This window comes from Cherax quadricarinatus, chromosome 28, assembly GCF_038502225.1.
Source record: "Cherax quadricarinatus isolate ZL_2023a chromosome 28, ASM3850222v1, whole genome shotgun sequence".
Lineage (NCBI taxonomy): Eukaryota > Metazoa > Arthropoda > Malacostraca > Decapoda > Parastacidae > Cherax > Cherax quadricarinatus.
Window position 1 is genome coordinate 20,051,543 of NC_091319.1, and position 23,785 is coordinate 20,075,327.

At 38.5% G+C, this 23,785-nt stretch overlaps 1 protein-coding gene across 2 annotated transcripts in view; it reads left to right on the forward strand.

Moving 5' to 3' along the window:
• Positions 1–5,782: 5,782 nt before the first annotated feature.
• Positions 5,783–23,785, forward strand: part of LOC128693178 (xylosyl- and glucuronyltransferase LARGE1-like) — a gene marked incomplete at its 5' end in the record, with an annotated part of 111,247 nt that continues 93,244 nt past the window's right edge. For both annotated transcript variants that reach the window (XM_070089449.1, XM_070089450.1), the window contains 4 exon segments: positions 5,783–5,978; positions 7,516–7,730; positions 11,247–11,332; positions 11,541–11,688. In XM_070089449.1, the coding sequence (XP_069945550.1) occupies positions 5,783–5,978; positions 7,516–7,730; positions 11,247–11,332; positions 11,541–11,688 (645 nt within the window).

The window sequence follows — 23,785 nt, forward strand, 5'->3', positions numbered from 1 at the left end:
TGACACGTCCACTCCCAAATATCTGAATACATTCACCTCCTCCATACTCTCTCCCTCCAATCTGATATCCAATCTTTCATCACCTAATCTTTTTGTTATCCTCATTACCTTACTCTTTCCTGTATTCACTTTTAATTTTCTTCTTTTACATACCTTACCACCAACCTCTGCAACTTCTCTTCAGAATCTCCCAAGAGCACAGTGTCATCAGCAAAGAAGAACTGTGACAACTCCCACTTTATTTGTGATTGTTTATCTTTTAACTCCACGCCTCTTGCCAAGACCCTCGCATTTACTTCTCTTACAACCCCATCTATAAATATATTAAACATCCACGGTGACATCACACATCCTTGTCTAAGGCCTACTTTTACTGGGAAATAATTTCCCTCTTTCCTACATACTCTAACTTGAGCCTCACTATCCTCGTAAAAACTCTTCACTACTTTCAGTAACCTACCTTCTATACCATACACCTGCAACATCTGCCACATTGCCCCCTATCCACCCTGCCATACGCCTTTTACAAATCCATAAATGCCACAAAAACCTCTTTAGCTTTATCTAAATACTGTTCACTTATATGTTTCACTGTAAACACCTGGTCCACACACCCCCTACCTTTCCTAAAGCCTCCTTGTTCATCTGCTATCCTATTCTCCGTCTTACTCTTAATTCTTTCAGTAATAACTCTACCATACACTTTACCAGGTATACTCAACAGACTTATCCCCCTGTAATTTTTGCACTCTCTTTTGTCTCCTTTGCCTTTATACAAAGGAACTATGCATATTCTCTGCCAATCCCTAGGTACCTTACCCTCTTTCATACATTTATTAAATAATTGCACCAACCACTCCAAAACTATATCCCCACCTGCTTTTAACATTTCTATCTTTATCCCATCAATCCCACCTGCCTTACCCCCCTTCATTTTACCTACTGCCTCAAGAACTTCCCCACACTCACAACTGGCTCTTCCTCACTCCTACAAGATGTTATTCCTCCTTGCCCTATACATGAAATCACAGCTTCCCTATCTTCATCAACATTTAACAATTCCTCAAAATATTCCCTCCATCTTCCCAGTACCTCTAACTCTCCATTTAATAACTGCCTCCACCACTTCCTCAACCACTGTGAATCCCTACTACCCTCCCTCCGACCCCCGCAACTGGCAGCCAGCCCTCCCACCAATGTGGTGTTTTGTTTGTTCATTATTTGCTATTAAACTACAGTATAAATAATGTAAACCTATTCATGACTGCATATTGGAATGGCTGTTCGGACAGGTATTGGACGGTGACATCATGTGTTTACTCTTGAGCACAGCAAAGAATCAAACATTTCTGCTACAGCTAATAATAACAATAGTAATAATAATAATAATAATAATAATAATAATAATAATAATAATAATAAATACGATAGAATTGAAGAAGGAAATTGTACAAAAATACGAGGGTTGAAGCAATAGTGGAGGGAGTGGTTGACTCATCATCAGTGTGGCTTTGTTTATGCTGGAGTGAGCATTAGTCTCCGTGCTCTTCCAAACATTTCACAATAATTCATTGTGTTTGGTGCTTGTAGATTGAGCGTGACTGGAGTGGTAGAGGCAGTGGTTGAGGCAGCGGTTGAGGCAGTGGGTGAGGCAGCAGTTGAGGCAGTGGGTGAGGCAGCAGTTGAGGCAGCGGTTTAGGCAGCGGTTGAGGCAGTGGTATTTAATAACGTATATGTCATAAATAATAATAGTACATATTATTAATAACATTTATTATTATTATTATTAATAACATGTATTATTATTATTATTATTAACAACATGTATGTTATTAAATACCATTGCCTCAACCGCTGCCTCACCCACTGCCTCACCCACTGCCTCACCCACTGCCTCAACTGCTGCCTCAACCACTGCCTCAACCACTGCCTCTACCACTCCAGTCACGCTCAATCTACAAGCACCAAACTCAGTGAATTATTGTGAAATGTTTGGAAGAGCACGGAGACTAATGCTCACTCCAGCATAAACAAAGCCACACTGATGATGTGTCAACCACTCCCTCGTATTTTTGTACAATTTCCTTCTTCAGTTCTATTGTATTTATTATCATTATTATTATTATTATTATTATTATTATTATTATTATTATTATTATTATTATTATTATGGTTTAGATAAAGAAAAATTGGATATCAAATTGGGGAGGAGGAGTATGGTAGAAGTGAATGTTTTCAGATACTTGGGAGTTGACATGTCGGCAGATGGATTTATGAAGGATGAGGTTAATCATTGAATTGATGAGGGAAAAAAGGTGAGTGGTGCGTTGAGGTATATGTGGAGTCAAAAAACGTTATCTATGGAGGCAAAGAAGGGAATTTATGAAAGTATAGTAGTACCAACACTTATATGGGTGTGAAGCTTGGGTTGTGAATGCAGCAGCGAGGAGGCAGTTGGAGGCAGTGGAGATGTCCTGTCTAAGGGCAATGTGCGGTGTAAATATTATGCAGAAAATTCAGAGTGTGGAAATTAGGAGAAGGTGTGGAGTTAATAAAAGTATTAGTCAGAGGGCTGAAGAGGGGTTGTTGAGGTGGTTTGGTCATTTAGAGAGAATGGATCAAAGTAGAATGACATGGAGAGCATTTAAATCTGTAGGAGAAGGAAGGCGGGATAGGGGTTGTCTTCGAAAAGGTTGGAAGGAAGGGGTAAGGGATGTTTTGTGGGTGAGGGGCTTGGACTTCCAGCAGGCGTGCATGAGCGTGTTTGATAGGAGTGAATGGAGACGAATGGTAGTTGGGACCTGACGATCTGTTGGAGTGTGAGCAGGGTAATATTTAGTGAAGGGATTCAGGGAAACCGGTTATTTTTATATAGCCGGACTTGAGTCCTGGAAATGGGAAGTACGATGCCTGCACTCTAAAGGAGGGGTTCAGGATGTTAGCAGTTTGGAGGGATATGTTGTGTATCTTTATACGTATATGCTTCTAAACTGTTGTGTTCTGAGCACCTCTGCAAAAACAGTGATTATGTGTGAGCGAGGTGAAAGTGTTGAATGATGATGAAAGTATTTTCTTTTTGGGGATTTTGTTTCTTTTTGGGTCACCCTGCCTCGGTGGGAGACGGCCGACTTGTTGAAAAAAAAAAATTATTACTATTGTTATTATTAGCAGTAGCAGAAATGTTTGATTCTTTGCTGTGTTCAAGAGTAAACATATGATGTCATCGTCCAATACCTATCCGAATAGCCATTCCAATATGCAGTCATGAATCGGTTTACATTATTTATACTGTAGTATAAATAATGTAAACTGACTGGCTGCCAGTTGCAGGGGTCGGAGGGAGGGTAGTAGGGACTCGCAGGTGGCGGGAAACTTAAATATGATTTGGCAGCTGGGAATTTGGAGGCTGGGAATTCGCGAATGTGTGAAGCCCCCCGAAAGTTGAAAACGCGAATGTTGAGGGAGACCTGTACATATCATTACGTATGTGGCTAGTGGTGGTGACAGCGGCCATTGTTGTTATTGGGGTTTATAGGGCCACCACAGCGGCCATTTCTGCTCCTGACTACATGTGTAGAGAACCTAGGATAACCCAGAAAAGTCAGACAGTGTGACTTTTAATTGCTACACTCTTAATGCTGCACTTTGTCACTGACTCCTCCTGCTTTAGTATTGTACATATCGTAAAGTGGTATGCTGGTACTGCCTGGCCAAGTCCTTAACCCTCCACCTAGTTTGTTTATCTGTGATTTCTTGCTTTTATTCCGTGGAAATCATTTTCTTTTTCTTCTCAGCATTGTCCTTTGCACTTGCTTTCTTAGGACCCATGGTTAGAAAGAAGAAACTTCACAAAATAGCTGCACGAAATGTAAGAAAAACATGAGAATTCCCTCCACCATAAGTGGAGTGAATTGCCATTTTGTGGTGGCGTTCGGACTCTCACTCATAGTATACAGTACAACAAGGTCTGCCGTTGCTGTTTCATGTTGTCTGCCACTGCTGCTTCATGATGTCAACCACTGCTGTTTCATGTTGTCTGCAACTGCTGTTTCATGTCTGCTACTGCTGTTTCATGTCTGCCACTGCTGCTTCATGATGTCTGCCACTGCTGCTTCATGTTGTACCACTGCTACCTCATGATGTCTGCTCCCACTTTTGCTAGCATGTTGAAGAGCTTTCCAATATGTGAAGGTTGGGGGGCAGTGCCAATTGGACAGGTATTGGACGGTGACGTCATTTGTTTACTCCTGAACATCGCCAAAGAATCGAACATTTCTGCTACTTTGAGCTCAATTTCATGGTACTTTTCGTCATGAAACAAATCAAAATCATATCTATTTCTGTAGTATATCTTCCATTCTATCAAATGAGACCAAAAAAACGAGAATACAGCCATAAAAAACCATACGAAAATATACCGCTAAGGGGAGGCTAATGGCCAAGAAATGAACTCCGTTATTTATGGTCCGATTTCTTTCATTTATGGTGTACATTAAGAAGCATCTTTCCATCATGCATTGTCCAAGTTTCAGTAAGATAGTCCAACAAACAGCTGAGATCCAGTTCCCTAGATCAAGAGCAAGAGCCCCTCACCAGCGTCAAGGAACCTCCCTTGAGGCCTGCTCGCATCTGGAAATTTCATTCACATATGGAAGCAAAAAATCAACTGAGTGACTGCTTGTATCTGGAAAAACTCGCATGCGGATGCACTCGTAAGTAGAAACTCCACCATATATGTTAGTGTAAACTTGTTATCTGGTGTTTATATGCATTTATAAGTGGAAAAAATGGTGTTCTGCTTTGCGGCGGTAGCCTGGACCCTAACCTGCCGTATAAGTGGGGCCCTAATGTATACATGGAAAAATGGACTAGAGCTGCAGTACAGCATACAGTACAGTTCAGATGTATAGGGCAGACAGCAGCTGGACTGTCCCAGAGAAGGAGGAAAAAATGAAGGAGTAGGGGGAAGGAGAGAAGCATAAAGAGACATGGGGATTGGAGATTGTATGTAGTGTGGAAAGGTAGTGATGAATAAGATTGTGTAATGTAAGTTACTGTGTGAGCTGCTGTTCTGCACCTCACCCACTGAACATATGTAGTACCAAGAGCAGCCAGCAGCAGTTATCACAGCCCAGCCAAACAACATAGGTAATTATTTAATCACCAGTTCTTAGCCAGTATCTGCTAAAAAAAAATTTACACATGCATAAAAAAGAATATGCAGTATTCAAAATACCAATGCATTTAGTAAACAGCTATTCAGGAAAAAATAATGCTCTAATTATAATTCAGCCTTAAGAAAAGAGAAGAGTAAATGTTAAATTTAAGAGTTCTTGACCAATCCCTGCTAAACAAATGTGAGCTCTCTACACATGCACAAAATGAACATTCACAAAGAATTAAGGCATTTGGTAGAAACAACGGAGAAAAAATTTATAAAATAATTTGAGTTTTTGCAGTGCAGATCAGAGTTCTAATATCCTAAGTACAGTACATTGTATGTTGAGGCCTTACTGTAATTAATTTATCCTTTTTGTCTTCTTATATTTTTTATTTGGATTTTCTCTTTATCTTTTCTTCATTAATTCAAACTGCATTTAGCAGGCAACTCACTAACTCATATTAAATTGTTCAGTATTACTCTTACACGGTTTTTTGTTCATAGCCTCAAATAAGTGTTTTTCTCAGTGATGTTATAGTAACTGAGTTTGTAAAAATGACACTCAACAGTAAGACTGCTTAATGATGTCCCAGTGTTACAATATACCTTGTCTTTTCACAGGAATTGGGTGTGCCAAAATGTGAGGTGCTTCAAATAGCCATAGTGTGTGCAGGATACAATTCTTCACGATCAGTAGTGACACTCTTCAAGTCTCTCTTGTTCTATCGTCGTAATCCACTTCACTTCCATATGATTGCTGATGCCAAAGCTCAGGTTGTCTTGCATACGCTTTTTTCATCATGGAATGTTCCTCATGGTAATTTTTTTTTTTTCTGGTTTAACTGTATTTCATGCAGTATTAAAGAGTTTGTGTACATTCTTTCAGTAACAGTAGAATCTCAGGAAGTCAAACTTGGTGTCACAAAATCTGCTTGTTTGAAAATAATGCAAATGTAATACTCTGCGCATGTGTCTTAATTTCATCTTGTCGGTATTATATACCATTCTTGTACTACTACTACTACTACTACTATACCACCACCACCACCTCTTCCTACCTATATATAGTCGTCCTGCTCCACTTCTGGTTAGTGTGACTTTGTCAGTGGTCCAAGTCGGACCGAAACGTTGTCGTAAGCTTCTCTGTTTTTTGTGCGGGTTATTTGTGTATCGTTCCATTCACGGTATTGTGCATTTTTTTGTTATTTATGTAATACTCTGGCAAAGTTTGATAACCTTAATTTTTTGGAAGACTTGGCATAGCCATCTCGGTCCTGTGTTAAATGTATAAAGATAGGAAAGTTTGTTAACTTTAATTTTTTGGAAGACTTGACATAGCCATCACAGTCTATGTTCAATGTATAAAGATGTGAAAATCAATTACAAAAAGATTATGAATTCTTTAGTTTTCATTGAGGACAACTAGGCATAATTCTGTCTCTGAGCCACCACTATATACCATGCTCTTGGCATTTCTTCAAGTTACATGCTAAATTATATGCTCTTTCATTCTACATTATGTGCTCACACTCAAAAAGTTGCACAACTGACAATGATTTTGGCATATTAAACATGCTGTTATATTGGGCTGCATGATGATGATACACAATTGTACCAAATATTGTATTCCGAATCTAGGGCCTCATCTGCCTCAAAGTTTTATTTCAACTCTTTTTAAAGTTTAATTTTCCAAGATCAATCTGTGCTAGAGCTGTTGAGATACCATCTTAACTTTAGGAATGGGAAAGGGTGGGGCTCCATATTTGTTACTCTCAATGATCTGTGTTCTTACAAGACTCTGAAATAGTAGGGGAATTGGAAGTAAAATACTAGTATCAGTATGTAATAGTAAAACATGTAATAATAGAATCCCCAAGGGACTGCAAGCAACAGAGGTTTAATTTTATAGGATGGGCAAGATAAATTAATAGATTGTTTGGCAGAATTAATATATTGAAGGTAAATGTGGTATTATGTAAAAAATTATTAGGCATAATGTAGATGTAGCGTTTACACAGCATAATTTATGCTCAGAGAAGAGACAGAAAATGTTTAAGTGAGAATGTACAGTATTAATGGCTATGTTCATGAGTACTGGGAATGTGAAAATGGAAGTGGAAAATATCTATTGTAAAAGAGAAATTTATAAATTGAATGTCCAAGGATTATAATATGCAGATGAGATTTTGAATTATTTTAGTAACTGATAAAAGTTTGTGCACAGTCTGTTACTTATTTGTTATATTCTGTTGTATGCAGTATGTTAATGCATACTGCATGTTGTGGGAGATTTAGCTTTGTTAGCTAGGTAGATTCAGTTCAGTAACTTTAATACAGTATCTCATTCTTTACAGTTGAGGTGAGCTTTTATTTAACGGATAATTTAGCTGCCGATATCTCATGGGTTCCAAACAAGCATTACTCTGGAGTGTTTGGGCTCATGAAGCTTACTCTCAACAAAGCTCTTCCATCATCACTCAAGAAAGTTATTGTTTTAGATACAGATATTACAGTGGCTACAGACATTGCAGAACTGTGGAATCTATTTTCAAAATTTGGACCAAAACAGGTGAGAAAAGTTTGTTTCAGGAAAATTTACAGTTTCATACAGTCTTCTTGAATAAAATATGTTGGCATGTCATCAAATATGCATTCTAAATTTTACTTAAGGGTTTTATTGAAAAGGCCAGCTTGTTTCCAAGCATAATTTAAGAATGTTTCATTAGATTAACTTAAGATAGGTAGCATTTGTTTGTCCTCTCATTTTGTTAAGTTTCCAGAGTCTGTAGTATATGCTACTTCCATTTGCACTGCACTCTGGTTTTTTTTTTTTTTTTTTTTTTTAACATGCTGGCCATCTCCCACAGAGGCAGGGTGACCCAAAAAAGAAACACTTTCACCATCATTCACACATAATCACTGTCTTGCAGAGGTGCACAGATATGACAGTTCAGATGTCACTCCAAACAGCAGACATCCCAAACCCCTCCTTTAACCCTTTGAGGGTCGACAGGCCCTCTCCGAGACTTCTTCTCAGGGTCGGCCAAATTTAAAAAAAAAAAAAAAATTCTTACGAAAAGATAGAGAATCAATTCCTGATCATAATGACACCAAAAGTATGAAATTTGATGGAAAACTCACGGAATTATGCTCTCGCAAAGTTAGCGGTCTCGACGATGTTTACACATCAGCGATTTTGCCCACTTTGAGCCCTATTTTCAGCCAATTCCAGTGTACAAGTCAACAAAAATCATAACTATTTCTCTAGAACTCCATTTTTTCTATTGAATGAGTACAAGAAACCACCCATTTACTGATTTCAACTATCCAATACAGTGGTCAGAATTTAGCAATTTTGCCAATTTCACACAAATTTCAAAAGATCCCAATTTCCAAATAGGGTCCAGAATAAACAAGAAAGACATTCCTGGCACTAAAATAACATTTCCTCTGTTTGTTAGTCACATTCCCAGGCCCCTCTTATATTTCTTTGGCTTTCCACATTCAATTTTTATTCTTACAAAAAATAGAAAATTTACTGTTATGCAGACTGCTGCATTAGTGTAGAAATGATATAAATAATATCAGCGCACTTGTGAAAGAATATTAGACTCACCAGTTGATGTGTATTGGACGCTTGGCATGATTTGTTTACCTTTGAACTTTGGTAAAAATTGAACATTTCTGGTACTTTGAGCTCAATTTCAAGGTACTTTTCATTGTAAAACCAGTCAAAATCATTTCAATTTCTGTAATTTGTCTATCATTCTATAAAATGAGACCAAGAAAACTAGAATACAACAATAAATACCATACGAAAATACAGTGCAAAGTCGCTGTTTAATTCCAAAAACACTGTCACAATTTTTTTTTCTCATTATGCACTGTGTGCTGCAGGATTTTTTTTTATACTGCGCACACTGAACCACATAGACCCATTCTTTCATATGTAGGCCTACCAGCTTTCTCCCACTAGATTTGAGGGCGCTAGAACTTAGGTGTACTAGTACGTCAAAAACCCTGGGTCGTAAGCCGTAATAGTACGGCCGAAACCCTCAAAGGGTTAAAGTGTAGGCATTGTACTTCCCACCTCCAGGACTCAAGTCTGGCTAACTGGTTTCCCTGAATCCCTTCACAAAATACTGCTGTATGTTCAGGCCCCTTGCACTCAAAACCTCTTTTACCCCCTCCCTCCATCCATTCCTTTACTTTTTTTTTTTTTTTTTTTTTTTCAACAAGTCGGCCGTCTCCCACCGAGGCAGGGTGACCCAAAAAAGAAAGAAAATCCCCAAAAAGAAAATACTTTCATCATCATTCAACACTTTTACCACACTCGCACATTATCACTGTTTTTGCAGAGGTGCTCAGAATACAACAGTTTAGAAGCATACACATATAAAGATACACAACATATCCTTCCAAACTGCCAATATCCCAAACCCCTCCTTTAAAGTGCAGGCATTGTACTTCCCATTTCCAGGACTCAAGTCCGACTATATGAAAATAACCGGTTTCCCTGAATCCCTTCACTAAATATTACCCTGCTCACACTCCAACAGATCGTCATGTCCCAAGTACCATTCGTCTCCATTCACTCCTATCTAACATGCTCATGCACGCTTGCTGGAAGTCCAAGCCCCTTGCCCACAAAACCTCCTTTACCCCCTCTCTCCAACCCTTTCGAGGACGACCCCTACCCCGCCTTCCTTCCCCTATAGATTTATATGCTTTCCATGTCATTCTACTTTGATCCAGTCTCTCTAAATGACCAAACCACCTCAACAACCTCTCTTCTGCCCTCTGACTAATACTTTTATTAACTCCACACCTTTTCCTAATTTCCACACTCCGAATTTTCTGCATAATATTTACACCATACATTGCCCTTAAACAGGACATCTCCACTGCCTCCAACCGTCTCCTCGCTGCTGCATTTACTACCCAAGCTTCACACCCATATAAGAGTGTTGGTACTACTATACTTTCATACATTCCCTTCTTTGCCTCCATAGATAACGTTTTTTGACTCCACATATACCTCAATGCACCATTCACCTTTTTTCCCTCATCAATTCTATGATTAACCTCATCCTTCATAAATCCATCCGCCGACACGTCAACTCCCAAGTACATGTATCTGAAAACATTCACTTCTTCCATACTCCTCCTCCCCAATTTGATATCCAATTTTTCTTTATCTAAATCATTTGACACCCTCATCACCTTACTCTTTTCTATGTTCACTTTCAACTTTCTACCTTTACACACATTCCCAAACTCATCCACTAACCTTTGCAATTTTTCTTTAGAACCTCCCATAAGCACAGTATCATCAGCAAAAAGTAACTGTGTCAATTCCCATTTTGAATTTGATTCCCCAAAATTTAATCCCACCCCTCTCCCGAACACCCTAGCATTTACTTCCTTTACAACCCCATCTATAAATATATTAAACAACCATGGTGACATTACACATCCCTGTCTAAGACCTACTTTTACCGGGAAGTAGTCTCCCTCTCTTCTACACACCCTAACCTGAGCCTCACTATCCTCATAAAAACTCTTTACAGCATTTAATAACTTACCACCTACTGTATATATTTATCACTGCAGGATTACTGTCCTATGACTGTCACATACCTCTCCCACCCTTGCAGTCTGCACTGCAGACCTGTGGTTATTTCTTTAGGGCTGAAGAATCCATTCATGATGAAATGTTTTCTCAAAATATCCTAGCACTTCACATATGTCTTATTTCACTATTGTCAGTATTTTACATCAGCTTGAAGCAGAATAAGTAAGTGCATCAAATGATGTTACATAGAAAATATTGTTTTGAGGAAAAAATAATGATAGTAATTTGTAGTAATATGCAGGGAATTCTGACACGAGCCATGAACCTTTGACAAGCTGATGCACGTGTTGAATGACCATCTCTATTTGTTTTAGTTTTTAAGGATAAATTTATTATCATTAGCTTATGTTGTAAATTGTATTTGCTTATAATGCTGTAACTGCAAGTTAGGGTTCATTTCCTTACAGTGTTTCTCTGATTTCAAAAGTAATTTATTTTTGCTTGGGACAGTATATTGGCCTGGTAGAAAATCAAAGTGACTGGTACTTGGGTAAGCTGTGGAAGTCTCATCGCCCTTGGCCGGCTCTTGGTCGAGGGTAAGTCTGTCTGTCTTTGTCTGTTGGTAAGGTTCATAGTGTTATATATACAGATGTTAAAGGAGTTATGTTAATAATATAATATTCTACTTAGGTACAATATTTGCTTGGTTTGTTCGTATGTCAACATTGTATAATTCAGTGTGTTCTAATTTTTATTTTTCAAATGACCTCTTTTTAAAGTTTTAATAAAAAGAAATTCCCGTAGTTATAACACTGGTGTCATTCTCATTCGGTTGGATGTCATGAGGAGAAGTAACTGGTCTCAAAAGTGGAAACTAATAGCAGAAAGGGACTTGACAACGCTCTTCTCCACCCAACTTGCTGATCAAGATATAATTAATGCTGTTATCAAGGTATGATCTTGGGTATATTTTACTGTTATTGTATATAGATAGAAGAATTTTTTTTCAGGAAATAGTGGAATACTTTTCTAGTGTGTCTATCCTCATTACTATTTACTTGTCTAGATATTCACATTTCTTTAGGAAATATGTACTACTATTATATTGATTTTTTGTGTTCTTTGTTAAAATTCTTTTCTTTAGCTTGTGTTTCCCAGTTGAATTAATAATAAATAATATTAGTATAGGTAGTAGGTTGGTAGACAGCAACCACCCAGGGAGGTACTACCGTCCTGCCAAGTGAGTGTAAAACGAAAGCCTGTAATTGTTTTACATGATGGTAGGATTGCTGATGTCTTTTGTCTGTCTCATAAATATGCAAGATTACAGGCATGTCTTGCTACTTCTACTTACACTTAGGTCACACTACACATACATATACACATTTATTCATACACACTCATCTGAGTTTTCTTTGATTTTATCTTAATAGTTCTTGGTCTTATTAATTTTCCTTTTATATCCATGGGGAAGTGGAATAAGAATCTTTCCTCCGTAAGCCATGCGTGTTGTAAAAGTCAACTAAAATGCCGGGAACAATGGGCTAGTAACCCCTTTTCCTGTAAAGATTACTAAAAAGAATAAGAAGAAGAAAATTGTCAAAGTGGGAAGTCTGAATGTGCGTGGATGTTGTGCAGATGATAAGAAAGAGATGATTGTGGATGTTATGAATGAGAAGAAGCTGGATGTCCTGGCTTTAAGTGAAACAAAGCTGAAGGGGGTGGGAGAGTTTCAATGGAGAGGAATAAATGGGATTAGGTCAGGGGTTTCAAATAGAGTTAGAGCTAAAGAAGGAGTAGCAATAATGTTGAAGGATAAGCTATGGCAGGAAAAGAGGGACTATAAATGTATTAATTCAAGGATTATGTGGAGTAAAATAAAGATTGGATGTGAAAAGTGGGTTATAATAAGCGTGTATGCACCTGGAGAAGAGAGAAGTGTAGAGGAGAGAGAGAGATTTTGGGAAATGTTGAGTGAATGCGTGGGGAGTTTTGAATCAAGTGTGAGAGTAATGGTGGTTGGGGATTTCAATGCTAAAGTGGGTAAAAATGTTATGGAGGGAGTAGTAGGTAAATTTGGGGTGCCAGGGGTAAATGTAAATGGGGAGCCTTTAATTGAGCTATGTGTAGAAAGAAATTTGGTAATAAGTAATACATATTTTATGAAAAAGAGGATAAATAAATATACAAGGTATGATGTAGCACGTAATGAAAGTAGTTTATTAGATTATGTATTGGTGGATAAAAGGTTGATGGGTAGGCTCCAGGATGTACATGTTTATAGAGGGGCAACTGATATATCGGATCATTATTTAGTTGTAGCTACAGTTAGAGTAAGAGGTAGATGGGAAAAGAGGAAGGTGGCAACAACAAGTAAGAGGGAGGTGAAAGTGTATAAACTAAGGGAGGAGGAAGTTCGGGCGAGATATAAGCGACTATTGGCAGAAAGGTGGGATAGTGCAAAGATGAGTAATGGGGGGGTTGAAGAGGGTTGGAATAGTTTTAAAAATGCAGTATTAGAATGTGGGGCAGAAGTTTGTGGTTATAGGAGGGTGGGTGCAGGAGGAAAGAGGAGTGATTGGTGGAATGATGAAGTAAAGGGTGTGATAAAAGAGAAAAAGGTAGCTTATGAGAGGTTTTTACAAAGCAGAAGTGTTATAAGAAGAGCAGAATATATGGAGAGTAAAAGAAAGGTAAAGAGAGTGGTGAGAGAGTGCAAAAGGAGAGCAGATGATAGAGTGGGAGAGGCACTGTCAAGAAATTTTAATGAAAATAAGAAAAAATTTTGGAGTGAGTTAAACAAGTTAAGAAAGCCAAGGGAAAATATGGATTTGTCAGTTAAAAACAGAGTAGGGGAGTTAGTAGATGGGGAGATGGAGGTATTAGGTAGATGGCGAGAATATTTTGAGGAACTTTTAAATGTTAAGGAAGAAACAGAGGCAGTAATTTCATGCACTGGTCAGGGAGGTATACCATCTTTTAGGAGTGAAGAAGAGCAGAATGTAAGTGTGGGGGAGGTACGTGAGGCATTACGTAAAATGAAAGGGGGTAAAGCAGCTGGTACTGATGGGATCATGACAGAAATGTTAAAAGCAGGGGGGGATATAGTGTTGGAGTGGTTGGTACTTTTGTTCAATAAATGTATGAAAGAGGGGAAGGTACCTAGGGATTGGCGGAGAGCATGTATAGTCCCTTTATATAAAGGGAAAGGGGACAAAAGAGACTGTAAAAATTATAGAGGAATAAGCTTACTGAGTATACCAGGAAAAGTGTACGGTAGGGTTATAATTGAAAGAATTAGAGGTAAGACAGAATGTAGGATTGCGGATGAGCAAGGAGGTTTCAGAGTGGGTAGGGGATGTGTAGATCAAGTGTTTACATTGAAGCATATATGTGAACAGTATTTAGATAAAGGTAGGGAAGTTTTTATTGCATTTATGGATTTAGAAAAGGCATATGATAGAGTGGATAGAGGAGCAATGTGGCAGATGTTGCAAGTATATGGAATAGGTGGTAAGTTATTAAATGCTGTAAAGAGTTTTTATGAAGATAGTGAGGCTCAGGTTAGGGTGTGTAGAAGAGAGGGAGACTATTTCCCGGTAAAAGTAGGTCTTAGACAGGGATGTGTAATGTCACCATGGTTGTTTAATATATTTATAGATGGGGTTGTTAAGGAAGTAAATGCTAGGGTGTTTGGGAGAGGGGTGGGATTAAATTATGGGGAATCAAATTCAAAATGGGAATTGACACAGTTACTTTTTGCTGATGATACTGTGCTTATGGGAGATTCTAAAGAAAAATTGCAAAGGTTAGTGGATGAGTTTGGGAATGTGTGTAAAGGTAGAAAGTTGAAAGTGAACATAGAAAAGAGTAAGGTGATGAGGGTGTCAAATGATTTAGATAAAGAAAAATTGGATATCAAATTGGGGAGGAGGAGTATGGAAGAAGTGAATGTTTTCAGATACTTGGGAGTTGACGTGTCGGCGGATGGATTTATGAAGGATGAGGTTAATCATAGAATTGATGAGGGAAAAAAGGTGAGTGGTGCGTTGAGGTATATGTGGAGTCAAAAAACGTTATCTATGGAGGCAAAGAAGGGAATGTATGAAAGTATAGTAGTACCAACACTCTTATATGGGTGTGAAGCTTGGGTGGTAAATGCAGAAATTAGTATGGTACAGTATATTAACTTTTAAACAGATTTAGCATGAGATATCTTAAAAGATATGCACTTTGATATTGCCATATACATGTATATCTGTCTTTTTCAGTGGTTTTGTAATTCTTTTTCTGTGCAGGACTTAAAGAAATACAGTATCAAAATAAGTTTCACATAAATTCTTGTTTTCCATGTCCTTACAAGCAAAATGCCTTGGAAGATGTTACTTTATTATTTGAAACTGTACTTTAAATTGAATACGAATAATGGTGTCATTGATGTCAGTGATGCCAGCTAAATAAAAAGATGGCTAGAGAAGGTTATATTAGGGTTTCTTTCTGGTACTTAAAACCCTATTGAATACCTGCATAATCAAACACCTCCTGCTTGAATAATTATATATAAAATATAAAGAATTTAACAAAGTGGGTGTTGTCACAGTTGCTCTTTGCTGATGACACTGGGCTTTTGGTAAATTCTGAAGAGAAGTTACAGAGGTTGGTAGGGTATGTAAAAGAAGAAAATTAAAAGTGAATATAGAAAAGAGTAAGGTGATGAGGATAACAAAAAAATTAAGTAACAAAAGATTGGATATCAGATTGGAGGGAGAGAATATGGAGGAGGTGAATGTATTCAGATATTTAGGAGTGTTCGGGAGAGGGGTGGGAATAAATTACGGGGAATCAAATACAAAATGGGAATTGACACAGTTGCTTTTTGCTGATGATACTGTGCTTATGGGAGATTCTAAAGAAAAATTGCAAAGGTTAGTGGATGAGTTTGGGAGTGTGTGTAAAGGTAGAAAGTTGAAAGTGAACATAGAAAAGATTAAGGTGATGAGGGTATCAAATGATTTAGATAAAGAAAAATTGGATATCAAATTGGGGAGGAGGAGTATGGAAGAAGTGAATGTTTTCAGATACTTGGGAGTTGACGTGTTGGCAGATGAATTTTTGAAGGATGAGGTTAATCATAGAATTGATGAGGGAAAAAAGGTGAGTGGTGCGTTGAGGTATATGTGAAGACAAAAAACGTTATCTATGGAGGCAAAGAAGGGAATGTATGAACGTGTAGTAGTACCAACACTCTTATATGGGTGTGAAGCTTGGGTTGTGAATGCAGCAGCGAGGAGGCAGTTGGAGGCAGTGGAGACGTCCTGTCTAAGGGCAATGTGTGGTGTAAATATTATGCAGAAAATTCAGAGTGTGGAAATTAGGAGAAGGTGTGGAGTTAATAAAAGTATTAGTCAGAGGGCTGAAGAGGGGTTGTTGAGGTGGTTTGGTCATTTAGAGAGAATGGATCAAAGTAGAATGACATGGAGAGCATTTAAATCTGTAGGGGAAGGAAGGCGGGGTAGGGGTTGTCCTTGAAAAGGTTGGAAGGAAGGGGTAAGGGAGGTTTTGTGGGCGAGGGGCTTGGACTTCCAACAGGCATGCATGAGCGTGTTCGATAGGAGTGAATGGAGACAAATGGTATTTGGGACCTAACGATCTGTTGGAGTGTGAGCAGGGTAATATTTAGTGAAGGGATTCAGGGAAACTGGTTATTTTTATATAGCCAGACTTGAGTCCTGGAAATGGGAAGCACAATGCCTGCACTTTAAAGGATGGATTTCGGGATATTAGCAGTTTGGAGGGATATGTTGTGTCTCTTTATACATATATGCTTCTAAACTGTTGTGTTCTGAGCACCTCTGCAAAAACAGTGATTATGTGCGAGTCAGGTGAAAGTGTTGAATAATGATGAAAGTATTTTCTTCTTGGGGATTTCTTTCTTTTTGGGTCACCCTGCCTCAGTGGGAGACGGCCGACTTGTTAAAAAAAAAAAAAGTGTCAGCAAATGAGTCTGTAAAAGATGAGGTGAATTGACAAGGGGAAAAAGGTGAGTGGTGCACTGAGGAGTTTGTGGAGACAAAGAACTTTGTCCATGAGAGCAAAGAGGGGAATGTATGAGAGTATTTATTTATTTATTTATTTATTTATTTAAAAATTTGTGCACACATACAGAGGTACAAAAAATACAGAAAAGAGCAGTATGCCAAAGCCACTTATACTATGCATAGCATTACGGGCTGGCTTAAAATTAACTTAAGATGAACTAAGCAATGATGACATCGGTGATAAAACTTTAATGTAAACAGATTACTATAAAACACAAGTGAGTATTACAAAGACAGGTCATATGGTTGTATGCATTGTTGTACATTCAGTAGAATGGAGTATTCTGTTAGGTAGTGTATTTAAAAAATAATAAAGTTAGATTGGGTTTTAGGTTTAACATTTATGTGATATAATTGTGAGAAACATTTAAGATATACAATTTATAAGGTTCAGTTATTCAGTATTTATTTGGTTTTGGGTGAGTAAGTGATCTTTGAGAAGAGACTTGAATTTATAAACAGGTAGTGTTTCTTTTATATTTACAGGTAATGAGTTCCAGATTTTAGGGCCTTTTATGTGCATTGAGTTTTTGCATAGTGTGAGATGGACACGAGGAACATCAAAGAGTGATCTGTGCCTTGTGTTATGGTCATGTGTTCTGTTGAGGTTGGCAAGGAGATGTTTGAGGGGAGGGTTAATATCAGAGTTAAGTGTTCTATGTATGTAATAGGTGCAGTAATAAGTATGAATGTTTTGTATGGTGAATAGGTTTAGTGTATTGAATATTGGTGGAGTGTGCTGCCTATAGTGAGAATTTGTTATCATTCTAACTGCAGCCTTTTGTTGGGTAATTAGTGGTCTGAGATGGTTACTTGTTGTTGAGCCCCATGCACAAATTCCATAGGTGAGATAGGGGTAAATAAGAGAGTGATATAGGGCCAGGAGGGCTGACTGTGGAGCATAGTACCGTATCTTCGATAGTATGCCTACAGTCTTGGAAATTTTCTTAGAAATTTGTTGTATATGTGTATGAAATTTGAGTCTATTATCAAGGTGGATTCCTAAGAATTTTCCCTCTGTTAGCTTTGTGATAGGTGATCCGTTTATCATTATGTTAAGAGGGACATCTGTAGCTCTGTTACCAAACTGAATGAAGTAGGTTTTGTCAATGTTTAGTGTAAGTTTGTTAGTCCTCATCCAGGTAGATATTTTCTGTAATTCTGTATTTACAGTATTGGCTAGCGTGACTGGGCTCGGGTGGGAGAAGACGTATGTAGTGTCATCTGCAAATAGTGTGGGTTTGAGTAATTGCGAAGCATTTGGTAGGTCATTTATGTATAGGAGAAAGAGAAGAGGGCCAAGGACACTTCCCTGTGGGACACCAACTGTAATTGGTTGTGCAGAAGAGTTTGCCCCATTTGCATACACATATTGGCTTCTGTTGCTGAGGTATGACTTGAGGTAGTTGAGGGAGTGCCCTCTTATACCATAGTGTGACAATTTTACGTGGAGCAAGTCATGGTTAACTGTATCAAAAGCTTTACGTAAGTATAGTTATACCAACACTCTTATATGGATGTGAAGCATGGGTAGTGAATGTTGCAACAAGGAGAAGGCTGGAAGGAGTGATGTCATGTCTGAGGGCAATGTGTGGTGTGAATATAATGCAGAGAATTTGTAGTTTGGAAATTAGGAGTGATGGAGTGAATGATGATGAGAGTTCTTCTTTTTCGGGCCACCCTGCCTTGGTGGGAAACAGCCAATGTGTTAGCCCTTTCAGGGTCCAGAGGCCAAATTTCAAAGTGTTCACCAGGGTACAAGAATTTTCAAAAAATAATTTTGTTATTTTTTCTTATGAAATGGTAGAGAATCTTTTTCTGAAGGTAATAAAACAAAAACTAAAAATTTGATGGAAAATTAATGAAATTATGCTCTCGCAAATTTTGATGTGTCGGCGATATTTACGCATCAGCGATTTTGCCGACTTTGACTCCCATTTTAAGCCAATTACAGTTTTCCAGTCAACCAAATTCTTAGCTATTTCACTAGTATTTCTTCTATTCTATCGATTGAGAAGAAGAAATCGCCAAGTCAACTGTTTCAACAACAAAATAAAGTGACCGGAAATTAGTAATTTGGCCAATTTAACGCAAAGTTCAAAATATTCCAGTTTCAAAATAGGGACCAGAATAAACAATGCAGGCATTCCTGGCACTAAACTAACATTTCCTCTGTTCATTAGTTACATTTTCAGACTTTACAAATGAATTCCATTTTGATTTTTTATTATTTTTATTTTTTTTTTTTATTATCACACTGGCCAATTCCCACCAAGGCAGGGTGGCCCAAAAAAGAAAAACTTTCACCATCATTCACTCCATCACTGTCTTGCCAGAAGGGTGCTTTACACTACAGTTTTTAAACTGCAACATTAACACCCCTCCTTCAGAGTGCAGGCACTGCACTTCCCATCTCCAGGACTCAAGTCCGGCCTGCCGGTTTCCCTGAACCCCTTCATAAATGTTACTTTGCTCACACTCCAACAGCACGTCAAGTACTAAAAACCATTTGTCTCCATTCACTCCTATCAAACACGCTCACGCATGCCTGCTGGAAGTCCAAGCCCCTCGCACACAAAACCTCCTTTATCCCCTCCCTCCAACCTTTCCTAGGCCGACCCCTACCCCGCCTTCCTTCCACTACAGACTGATACACTCTTGAAGTCTCACTGTTTCGCTCCATTCTCTCTACATGTCCAAACCACCTCAAGAACCCTTCCTCAGCCCTCTGGACAACAGTTTTGGTAATCCCGCACCTCCTCCTAACTTCCAAACTACGAATTCTCTGCATTATATTCACACCACACATTGCCCTCAGACGTGACATCTCCACTGCCTCCAGCCTTCTCCTTGCTGCAACATTCATCACCCATGCTTCACACCCATATAAGAGCGTTGGTAAAACTATACTCTCATACATTCCCCTCTTTGCCTCCAAAGACAAAATTCTTTGCCTCCACAGACTCCTAAGTGCACCACTCACCCTTTTCCCCTCATCAATTCTATGATTCACCTCATCTTTCATAGACCCATCCGCTGACACGTCCACTCCCAAATATCTGAATACATTCACCTCCTCCATACTCTCTCCCTCCAATCTGATATCCAATCTTTCATCACCTAATCTTTTTGTTATCCTCATTACCTTACTCTTTCTTGTATTCACTTTTAATTTTCTTCTTTTGCACACCCTACCAAATTCATCCACCAATCTCTGCAACTTCTCTTCAGAATCTCCCAAGAGCACAGTGTCATCAGCAAAGAGCAACTGTGACAACTCCCACTCTATGTGTGATTCTTTATCTTTTAACTCCACACCTCTTGCCAAGACCCTTGCATTTACCTCTCTTACAACCCCATCTATAAATATATTAAACAACCACGGTGACATCACACATCCTTGTCTAAGGCCTACTTTTACTGGGAAATAATTTCCCTCTTTCCTACATACTCTAACTTGAGCCTCACTATCCTCGTAAAAACTCTTCACTGCTTTCAGTAACCTACCTCCTACACCATACACCTGCAACATCTGCCACATTGCCCCCCTATCCACCCTGTCATACGCCTTTTCCAAATCCATAAATGCCACAAAGACCTCTTTAGCCTTATCTAAATACTGTTCACTTATATGTTTCACTGTAAACACCTGGTCCACACATCCCCTACCTTTCCTAAAGCCTCCTTGTTCATCTGCTATCCTATTCTCCGTCTTACTCTTAATTCTTTCAATAATAACTCTACCATACACTTTACCAGGTATACTCAACAGACTTATCCTCCTATAATTTTTGCACTCTCTTTTGTTCCCTCTGCCTTTATACATAGGAACTATGCATGCTCTCTGCCAATCCCTAGATACCTTACCCTCTTCCATACATTTATTAAATAATTGCACCAACCACTCCAAAACTATATCCCCACCTGCTTTTAATATTTCTATCTTTATCCCATCAATCCCGGCTGCCTTACCCCCTTTCATTTTACCTACTGCCTCACGAACTTCCCCCACACTCACAACTGGCTCTTACTCACTCCTACAAGATGTTATTCCTCCTTGCCCTATACACGAAATCACAGCTTCCCTATCTTCATCAACATTTAACAATTCCTCAAAATATTCCCTCCATCTTCCCAATACCTCTAACTCTCCTCTCCTGTTTTTAACTGACAAATCCATTTGTTCTCTAGGCTTCCTTAACTTGTTAATCTCACTCCAAAACTTTTTCTTATTTTCAACAAAATTTGTTGATAACATCTCACCCACTCTCATTTGCTCTCTTTTTCTCCATATACTCTTCCCTCCTTGCATCACTTCTACTTTGTAAAAACTTCTCATATGCTAACTTTTTCTCCCTTACTACTCTCTTTACATCATTCCACCAATCGCTCCTCTTCCCTCCCGCACCCACTTTCCTGTAACCACAAACTTCTGCTGAACACTCTAACACTACATTTTTAAACCTACCCCATACCTCTTCGACCCCATTGCCTATGCTCTCATTAGCCCATCTATCCTCCAATAGCTGTTTATATCTTACCCTAACTGCCTCCTCTTTTAGTTTATAAACCTTCACCTCTCTCTTCCCTGATGCTTCTATTCTCCTTGTATCCCATCTACCTTTTACTCTCAGTGTAGCTACAACTAGAAAGTGATCTGATATATCTGTGGCCCCTCTATAAACATGTACATCCTGAAGTCTACTCAACAGTCTTTTATCTACCAATACATAATCCAACAAACTACTACTGTCATTTCGCCCTACATCATATCTTGTATACTTATTTATCCTCTTTTTCTTAAAATATGTATTACCTATAACTAAACCCCTTTCTATACAAAGTTCAATCAATTTACAGCTGGCACCCCGAACTTACCTACCACACCCTCTCTAAAAGTTTCTCCTACTTTAGCATTGAAGTCCCCTACCACAATTACTCTCTCACTTGGTTCAAAGGCTCCTATACATTCGCTTAACATCTCCCAAAATCTCTCTCTCTCCTCTACATTCCTCTCTTCTCCAGGTGCATACACGCTTATTATGACCCATTTTTCGCATCCAGCCTTTACTTTAATCCACATAATTCTTGAATTTACACATTCATATTCTCGTTTCTCCTTCCATAACTGATCCTTCAATATTACTGCTACCCCTTCCTTTGCTCTAACTCTCTCAGATACTCCAGATTTAATCCCATTTATTTTCCCCCACCGAAACTCCCCTACCCCCTTCACATAATGAATTTTTATTCAAGCCAAAAAATAGAAGATTTACTGTTATGCAATATTGTAATAATTGTATAAATAATATCACCACATTTGTGAATGTATATTAGACCCACCAGCTGTCATGTATTAGACGTGTGAGGTCATTTGTTTACTCTTGAACATCGGCAAAAATTTAACATTTCTGCTACTTTGAGCTCAGTTTCAAGCCATTTCCAGTACTAAAACCAATCAAAATCATCTCTATTTCTGTAGTATATCTTCCATTCTATCAAATGAGACCAAGAAATTGCAAATACAACTAGTATAAAAACATACGAAAAACACTGCAAAGTCACTGTTTTAATCGAAAATTACGGTCTCAGTTTTTTCTCTCATTATGCACTGTGTGCTGCAGGATTTGTTTTATGTGGTGCACACATACCACATAGATGTATTCTCTCATATCTAGGCCCAAATTTACTGCTCATGGCATAGATCTATGGTTTGGACCCTGAACGTAAAGCCGTAGATGTACGGCACGGACCCTGAGAGGATTAATGATAAAAAAAATAACAAATAAATTAAAAAATAAAAAATGCATTATGTTAAGTATAGAGTGAAACAGATGCTTTGGTAGCAGGGAAAATAATAGGACAGAGGGAAAATGGAAATTAGATAGCAAAGTTCAGTATTTTTTAGGGGTACAGTACAGTGGACCCCCGACATTCGATGGCATCGACATTCGATAAATCAGACATTCGATGCATTTTAATGCAAAAATTTCGCCTCGACATTCGATGGAAAACCCGACATTCGATACGATTCGTACGAGACGTGTCCACGTGTGGCCTGAACTGCCCGGTGTGTGCCAGTGTTTACAAGCCAGCCAGTGTGCGCGATTCGTAGGATACATTCGGTACATTCCATATTATCCATATTATCACTGTTTTTGGTGCTTGTTTCTGCAAAATAAGTCACCATGGGCCCCAAGAAAGCTTCTAGTGCCAACCCTTCGAGAAAAAAGGTGCTAATGACTATTGAAATGAAGAAAGAGATAATTGCAAAGTACGAAAGTGGAGTGCATGTGTCGAAGTGCATGATGATTTGGTAAAGAAATTGCCTGCAACTAGTGGTGATGTGAGTGAATTTAAGGCCAGCAAAGGTTGGTTTGAAAGATTTAAGAATCGTAGTGGCATACACAGTGTGGTAAGGCATGGTGAGGCTGCCAGTTCAAGTCCTAATGGAAGGGGATTCCCCTTCTAAACACTAACACCATCCACACTCTCCCCTCCTCCTATCCCATCAATCATCACCAGATCTTCATTAAAGGTAAGTGTCAATTATTCTATTGTTATTAATCTATTATTATTGTTATTATTGTAATTATTCTATTGCATTAAACTAAATATTTCATGTGGTAAAAATTTTTTTTTTCATACTTTTGGGTGTCTTGCATGGATTAATTTGATTTCCATTATTTCTTACGGGGAAAATTAATTCGACTTTTGATATTTTCGACATTCGATGGCTCTCAGGAATGGATTAATATCGAATGTCGGGGGTCCGCTAGTGGAATGTGAGCAAAGCAGCAGTTATGAAAGGATTCAGGGAAAACTAGTTAGTCGGACTTGAGTCATGGACCACATAAAGAGGGGTGAGAATGTTGCAATTTTGGAAATCATCTAAACTGTGATTTCAGCACACTTCTGGCAAGATAGCAGTTAAATAAATGGTGGTGAACT